The sequence below is a fragment of the Hevea brasiliensis genome, chromosome 11, assembly GCF_030052815.1.
Source record: "Hevea brasiliensis isolate MT/VB/25A 57/8 chromosome 11, ASM3005281v1, whole genome shotgun sequence".
In the NCBI taxonomy this organism is placed as follows: domain Eukaryota; kingdom Viridiplantae; phylum Streptophyta; class Magnoliopsida; order Malpighiales; family Euphorbiaceae; genus Hevea; species Hevea brasiliensis.
The window spans coordinates 93,211,547-93,220,331 of record NC_079503.1 but is presented as its reverse complement, the minus strand read 5'-3'; the positions used below and the strand labels follow the sequence as shown (position 1 = coordinate 93,220,331).

Here is an 8,785-nt window from a genome sequence, read left to right as displayed (position 1 = left end):
GACTAGTAGATAATTTTAGACATAAGACCCAGTCCGATTGGTGGCCGGATCGGCCGTATTTTGGCCGGGAAGTCGAGGAGTCGCACGCGCACTGCACGTCATTTCTGGAGCCGTTTTCCGGCGTTCCAGGCGGCGGCCGGCCGTGGGAGAGGGCTGAGGTGGCGCGCCGGCGAGGTGGGGAGGCAGAGGAGGTGGCGGCGCGGCAAGGGGAGGAGGGAGGAGAGAGAAAAGAGAGAGAAAATGGGAGGAGGTCGGACGCGCGCGGGGAAGGGAAGAAGAAAAAGAAAAGGCCGGTCCGATTCGACCGGTCCGATCCGGTCCGGTTCGATTCGGCCGGTTCGATTCAGGATACAAAATTTTAAATTTTTACTCTGCCTCGGGACCGAAAACGAGGTTCAAAAATTTCGAAAAAATTTTAGAAAACTCAAAAAAATTCGTAGACTCCAAATATATTTTTAGTTTTGCCACATGGTCTTTAAATTAATTTTTAAAAATCATCAAAGTTTATATTTTCGGAAAATCGAACCCGATTTTTAAAATCTGAAAAATCTCAAAAAAATTCCTAAAATTTAAATAAAATTAAAATACTAAAAATGCTCATAAAATAATAAAATTTAAAATTTTGGGGTGTTACATTTAATTTACTTTTCTAACTACAATCAAAATTTTACTTTCTAAATATAATTTTTCCCTATTAAAATAATTGTCAAAATTTTAAAGCAAACAATTTTTTATCCAAACTTTCTAAAATAATAATAATAATTATTATTATTATTTACTTTAATTATCCAATTAAAATCAGATATCACTTTTAAATTAATTTTGAATTTTCAACTCGAAATAGTGGTAAATTATTTATGTATTTTCTAAACTGTTATAATATATAATTGTAACTTAATTTAATTTTCTAAATTAAATTACCAACTCTAAATAATGATAAATTATTTTTGTATTTCCTAAAATACTATAATATAAAATTATTATTTAATTTAATTTTCTAAATACAATCCAAATTTTACTCTTTAATTAATTTAAATTTTCAAATTAAAATAATAAAAAAGTATTAATTATGTTGAAAATGAAAAATTTCTTTTACGGGGAAAAGATAAAAATTTTGACAGTTTAAAAGAGTTAATTGTCTTTAATTTAGATAGTTAATTACATATTAATTTTAACATTAAATTGTGTTAACTAATTAAAAAAATTTTTTTAAAAGAAAATAGAGAAAGATTAACAATAAATTTTTTTCTATATTTCATAACTCATTAATTAATTTGATCTTTTAAATTCAAAGAATCTTATCTTTTATTTATGAAAATTAAATATTTAAATATTTATAAGAAATTAATTATTGTATGTTTTTTTTAAAGATATCTTATTATTAAAGGTAATGCAACGTTAAGATAACTTTGGATATTTTATTGAATAAATAAAATGTTATAAGTAAAGTAAAAATTACTTTCTAAATATAATACATTTTTACCCAAATAATTATCAAAATTTAAAAATGTACAATTTTTTAATTCAAACTTTCTTAAAAAATAACAATAATTTTATTAATTAAATGTTAATTATTAAAAAAGTATAAACTTTCATTAAAATTTGATCAATCTCTCAAAATGTTATGAAAATTTATATATTATAATTATAATGACTAAAAATTTAAAATTAATTATTCACCAACTCAAAATATTAAAAATCAAAATCTTGACAATTTGAAAGAGTTAATTTTTTAATAATTTTTAAATAAAAAAAGAAAATATCAATTTTAATTTTTTTTATTTTCTAAACAATTGTAATATATAATTATTATTTAATTTAATTTTAAAAATATTTTATATATTAAAATTACATATAAAATACGTGTATTTACCGAGTTTAGGAAGTATAATTTTTTAAAAATTTATTTATTTTTGAGTCAAATATTCTAGCCAGGCTGGATTAGCATTTCACACCTGACTTTCAAAGTTGACCAAACGATTGCAAGCAGAATGCCAAGGATCTTCATTTTCCGCACAGCCTAAAAGGAATTGATTTCAGATGTCTAATGATTCTCATTTTGGTTTATTATTATTTAACGTTGTAAGGTTTAATTATTGTTTGACCAATCTTTTCTCTTAAACAATTAATTAATCTCACTTACATCACTAGAAAAAAATTATTAATATATATATATATATATATATATATATATATATATATATATATATATATTCTGTGAAATGTAATATGAATTCAATACAAAATTATGCTTGAAAATAAAATTCTATGAATTATAAAAGTCATGTTTTGATTCGGCCATTGGATACAATAAATACGTGATAGTTATTACAGTTAAATAATATTTTTTACTGAAAATTAATGATAGCAAAAAATAATAACAGGTTAAATTTTTACAAGTATCCTATTTGATTGAATTACAATATGATGAATTTGGATTGTTTGTATTGAGTTTTGCAGTATTAATTAAGTGTAAAATATTTATTTTTTATAATAATATTTATAAATTTTATATTTTTATTTTAAATAAAATAGAATTTAAGTATTTTATAAAATTATTAATTTTTAAAATATAAATTATTAATAAAAAATAATTTTTTATACAGATTATTATTAAAATATATAAAATTAAATAAATTTAAATATTTTTTAGGTAATAATAATCAGATTTGAGAAAGGTATAAATAGTTGATAATAAAATTTAATCGAGTTTGATCGAATTCAAATTTTAAAAATATTAATTGAGTTCAAATTCGATAAGGTGATTTTCGTGAATATCCTATTTATTAGCATCTTTAATTATAATTGATTTATGTTAAATATTTAATAAAACTCTTTAATTATTATTATTAATATATAAAATAATAAATAAGTGTATATATCATTTTTTTTCATTGATCAGAACAAACAAAAGTCTAGAATTACAAAGCCATGGGGCAACTGAGGCCAGGTAAACCTAGCTCAACAAAATAAGAAAGTCCAAAGGCCCATTACAATACAAACCCTAGGACTAGGAGACTCGATGAAGCCAGTGACCCAGAAGCCATTCAAAACACAAATATATTTATAGTATTTTTGCCTTTGAGATTTGTTTGGCAAGGGAAAGGAGGGGATTTGAATTGTTTTTTTTTTTTTAAGTTTAATTTGTGATTAAAAATATACTTAATCAAAGATATCGATTTCAATTTGATTTAAATTTAAAAATATTGATAAGATTCGACCTCAAATTTAATGGAGCTAATTTCAAGCTAAATTGACCATTAACCAACCAACGTAGATATAAAAAAGAGTTCATGTTAACGATATCTATACTATGATGAGTCTCTTTCATCATTATTGATTAAAGTCATTATTAGCACTTAATAAGATGAAAAACTGTTTAAGTTGGCCATTTAATCAAGTTGTTGCAATACAATCAATCTCCAAAGCTGACAAGACTCAGACTTTGATCATTCTCTCCCACCCACAATTTCCTTCCATTCAAAACAGGCCTGTTTTGCTTGATAAGTTGATGGTGGTAGGGCACCCAATTGCAAACAAGAAGCATCTCTTTTGGCATGTACAACAATTGAATTCAGCCATGTTATTGCATTGTCTTCTACACTGTTAACTTGTTTTGGCTTATATAAATCTAAATTGTAGCTTCATCAATGGAACAGCCTCTTGGAGTTCTCTTATATATTCTATAAGAGAATATTTAGTACGAGATTAATAAGAGATAATTATTATTTTATAAATTTTATTATATTATTATAAATAAAAAATTATAACTAAATAACATTTTATAATTTAAATTTTAAATATTAAAATGTTAATATTATTGACAATTTAAAGAACTTTAACTATTTTATCAACAATTTATCAAATCAATCTGTCAAGCTTATCCAAATTTAATAATAGTACTTGAATATGATGAATTATTGCTCTTGATAGGAAGAAAAGTCTGTGCTCTAACATAAAACTCTAAAGGGTTGGAACTTTGTTTGGGAACTAGAGGGAGTAAATATTGAAGGGGGCAAAATGGGAGGAAAATTAATTAAGGAATTCACACCACGACACCATTTTATATCAGTTCCTCTCTCTCTCTCTCCCCCTCTTTCTACCTTTCAATTTCCTTCCCCCCCCCCCCCAAACAGAGGGGAAGTCTGAATTTTGGAGCAGGATGTGATTGCCATTGTAGTGGATCACCAACCTACAAGATGTTCAAATGAACACAAGTTGATCAACAAACTAGTAGATTTTATCTTCCTTTTGGGTGATATATCTTTATTTCTAATGGGTAGGAGACAGGCTTCCCCATTAACAAGTGCTATTCTGGACCCAGTTGCCAAATAATATCTTTCCCTCCAACCCTAGAGTAAAATAGAAATTTATATACAACATATTAATTAAACATGTTTAAATATTTAAGACTAATGATTTTTAATTTGATAATATTGAAATTATATTTAACATTATGAGCTTTTGAATTTAAATATTCTAAATTTAAAATCTAATTAAATTCGATTGTACAAAATACAAGTAATTCATTATTGTTAATTAAATATAATTTTATTTTTTATTCAAGGGGTGAGATGGGATAATAAGGCTCTTTCCTCTCTTAACAAGTAGTCTCGAATTTGAGCCATGAATATCGAACACCTTTAAAATTTAGAAATGAGCGCTTTGTCCCTCTTTTGTGGGCCTGTCCAGACTAAATTCGAATTAGTCAAACAAGTAGGCTTCGCATACCAAATGGTTTCTATCAAAAAAAAAATTTTTAATTGATTTTCTTATATACTTTAAAGATATAAAGAGTGAGAAAGTTTTAAATTTAAGTCTTCTAATTTACTTAAGTAATTATATTTTAATACATAGAATGAAAAACTAATTAGAGAATGACACCTAAACATAATATGTAATTATTATTTAAAAGAAAAAAAATCTTTCATACATGGAAAAAATTAAATGTTATGGGACCCATTTATACTTATTTGTATTAATTTGATTGACTTATCATTCTAAATAAGTCATTTTATATAGAATCACGACTATAATATATAATTTTTTTATTTATTTTAATATAATTATCATATGCATTTATTTAATTTTATTAAAATTTTTAGGTTGACTTGTTATCAAGTTTAATTGATCAATAAATTAATTTAAAAATTTTTAATTTCAATTTTTATTATAATATCAAACTAAAATTTAATAAATTTTATAAAATTAAATTTTAATAATTTTTATAAAAATATTCATAAAATTAATTAATTGAGTGCAATAATTTAAAAAAATTAGCTCTCATTATGTAATGCACTAATAAAAAAAAAAACAAATAATCGTTGTTATAATATATAACGTAATTCATTTGTTATCAAACATCCGAAAATCCAAGGACTGACCGGAACCCGAAACCACTTTCATATTCTTTGAAACAGATAATCCCTCATTAATTAGTAATTACTTTTAATTAATCCACATCGACCGTACTTTAATCGTCAAACGGCTTTTGTTCCTCGCCTAATTACACCTCACCAGAAAACGCATCGTTTTTGGGTGGAGATAGATCAATCTCTATTAAATTATCATCTTCATCCTGAAAATCAAAACATAAACCCGAACCCGAAAACTTCTTGTCATCGCTATCAAGAGCTATCTCTATCAACAGGCCTGCTCTATCTTCGTCTTCCCATCTAAAGCAAACGCTCTCCGGCGAATCCCATTCTCCGTTCACCGAATAACCGCCGTCAGAAGAGGTGTCCGAGTCCGTTTCTGGGTAGTACATTGACAAAGATGGGCACCTCTGCAAAGCTGCACTCCGGGTATGATCATCAGAATCCTGGTGCTTCTCATTGTCATCCTCTCCTTCGTACGCTTCAAATATGACCTCCAATGGAGCTCTCACATCCCATTCAACAAAAGACTCTTCAAAATCAGGTTTTGGATTCGGGTAAGGACCTGTTTCATCTTGGAATGAAACCCATTTGTCCACTTTGGCCAAAAAACCAAACTTTTCTGCTTCAACGAAATTTCCGTCCCCGTTTTCCTTTCTTTCAATATTCTCTTCGTTCTCATTTTTCTCTGGGTTTCGACTCTGGATGGAGCCTAGACGGAGGAGAAAGAGTATGAGAAGAGCAGTGACGATCAAAACTGGGGAAAGAAAGATTTTGAGAGCTTGAGGAAAGTAAAGGAGAATTAGAGTGTAGAGAGTGATAATGCAAGAGAAAATAGGATTAGAGGAGGAAATGTAACTCATGATCTCGACGCGAATTAAAGCTGAAACAAAGTCAATTCCCAGGGGATTTCATTTCCTTCCATAAAGAAAACAAACAAGAAATGAGACTGGAACGCCAAGTAAAGATTTATTTAACAAGAAATTCAAAACCCACTAAAGGCCAAGAGATTTATAGCAACATGTAAGAGATTAGAGAAAGCAAAAGTAGAGAGAGAGTTAGAGAAATTGCTTGTGGCCCTGTGGGGTTTTACAGAACTTTTTTCTCGACAGAGTGCGTATGATAGAGGCATGGAATATGAATAAGGAAGAGCGGGTGATGTGGGCATCGTCTGTTTCCCTATCCAATTACCGAGATGACCTTTTATAGTCATATCATGACAAAATCCACCAAATCACCATTTAAAGTATAAAACATAAAGGTTAATGTCACTGTATTCATTCATTTAATTTATTGACTGTATAAAGCCCCCCAGACCTGTTGATTAGTCTTGATTCAAGGTTTTAAACCACACAAATTTCGAAGAAATGCAAGATCCAATCCAACTCACTTTCCTCTCTGATTATGATTATTGGATTTGTGTCCCTCATAAATTAGTACTCACGTCTCTTTTCTGGATTATTAGTGTTTTTCTTTATTGGGAGTTATAACGTCTTAATCAGATTTTTTTTATGCAGACTTAATTTATTTATTAAATATATAAATTTTAAATATTTATATTTTAATTTATAATAAATAATATATGAGATTTATACAAGAATTTTTCATGTCACATTTTTGCATGAATTTAATTAGATTTTAGCTGCTATTAATACAGTATAATTAATTTTCCCTTAACGAAATAATTCGGTTCAAAAATCAACTTCGAAATCAAGCTTTTTTCTCATTTTTCTATTTTTCTCAATAAATTGTTGAACTAGTAGGTTGTAGTATTGAGCAAGATAAATTTATTGCAGATACCCAGGAACTAGAGCTCCTGTACATTCAACTTCACTCCAAAAGGCTCAGGTTTAGCAGATTTGCTTGATTAAGAACCAATATGGTTTAGCACTGATAAGAATTAAGCCCCATTGCAGTAACTTTCATGGATGTTGAACCACATTACAATCATCTTTAGACTTTTGTTGAATTATTCCTCTTCCCCCCCACCTTTTTTTTTTAATACTCGCATTCACTTTTGCAACAAAATCCCTTTCTCGGTTATCTTTCTTTCTTTTCATGGCCTTACATGTATCAATCTCCTTTTTTTGTGAGGTGGCAGTTGTCTTGTGATTTTGAGGACATATTGACAAAATAGGTGGTGGACTACTTGTCAAGTTTGAGACTTTCTCTCCCATGCTTTCATGAATTGTCTAGGATTTTTCTGATGGATTGTTCCAAGTGATTTTGTTGTCAATATCAGTTACCTCTTCTCACAACAAATTCAACTTTTAGGCTTAAACAAGTGGTTATTGCAAATGAAGAATGCCAAAGAAAATAAGTTTCCAATCAAACATTCAATCTAATATTCATATTCAGCGATCAATTCATCTACAATCCCAAATGGGTGTCATGGATTTAATTTCTTTCAGGGATCCACTTGGGTTTTGTATCACATACACACACTGTTTACATTGCATGTGTGTGTAGATATGCAGTAAATGATTAGTAAAAACAAGTTTAGCAATGCAGGGACTTGATTGCTTTCACGTTGTTGAAGAAGAAGCATCAAAAGAATTAGAACAGTAAATTTTTCTTATTTAAACCTAATTCATTATTAACTTAAGACAAACACGAGTCATGGTGGATCGGGTGTTTGCCCTTTCACACTCTACAAGCAAGACATCACTGAAACAAGTACTGGTGCTATATAAACCGTTTTTGTTGAGGGAATGCCTTCATCACTTTTAACTTTTGGTGTATTGGGATTAATTCAACAATCAGCAATTTAGTTAGAATCATGGTGATGGTGGACAAAATCACATGCAAGGAATAGTTGCTAAAGCAAGCAACGATGACAGGTTAACAAGCAATGCACATGCGTATAGTGCATGTACATGTATCGATCTAACAGTTAGGCAGGGAACGAAAAAGGACATTAGGTAATTAAGTAATTATATATATATATATTTTATTTATTCTAATTAAGAATTAGATTAGAGTGTACTTGACTTAATCATGCTTCTATATTGAAGAGGAAAATTATCAAACTTGGCGGCTGGTCCAGTGCAACTAAACGAGCACAATAAATAAAGCAAAGTCAATGCAGTAGCTAGTTGTCAATGGACCAACAGGCATGGATGTGTTATTGCAACCTTATTTCTGTTTATTATACACGTGTCTGCGCAGAAGGTAAGGTACCCCAGATAAAAAGCAATTGGTTGACCATTGAAAAGTTCATGAATTAATGGAGAAAGAGCAAAAGAAAATGCTGTTTCGACTCTTATTGTTTGGTCTGCTACTGAAAGGAAGAGACATTAGAACCCTTTCTCTACCATCATAAGATGGTACCTTGAGCCTTGGGTCGAGCAATAAATATAAGCCTGGATTTCAAGGAAATAATGCAGAGGTATGATTAGATGTGACAGAAC

General features: G+C 28.9%; 1 protein-coding gene across 1 annotated transcript; it reads right to left on the bottom strand.

Moving 5' to 3' along the window:
- Positions 1 to 5,304: 5,304 nt before the first annotated feature.
- LOC110651515 (uncharacterized) lies at positions 5,305 to 6,580 on the bottom strand. Its single transcript, XM_021806872.2, has one exon. It carries the CDS (start codon positions 6,236 to 6,238, stop codon positions 5,507 to 5,509), a length of 732 nt encoding a protein of 243 aa, XP_021662564.2. The 5' UTR covers positions 6,239 to 6,580; the 3' UTR covers positions 5,305 to 5,506.
- Between the last annotated feature and the right edge of the window lie 2,205 nt (positions 6,581 to 8,785).

Bases quoted from the DNA above. Each gene is read 5' to 3' on its own strand.
- LOC110651515 (XM_021806872.2), bottom strand. From the start codon at position 6,238: ATGAGTTACATTTCCTCCTCTAATCCTATTTTCTCTTGCATTATCACT.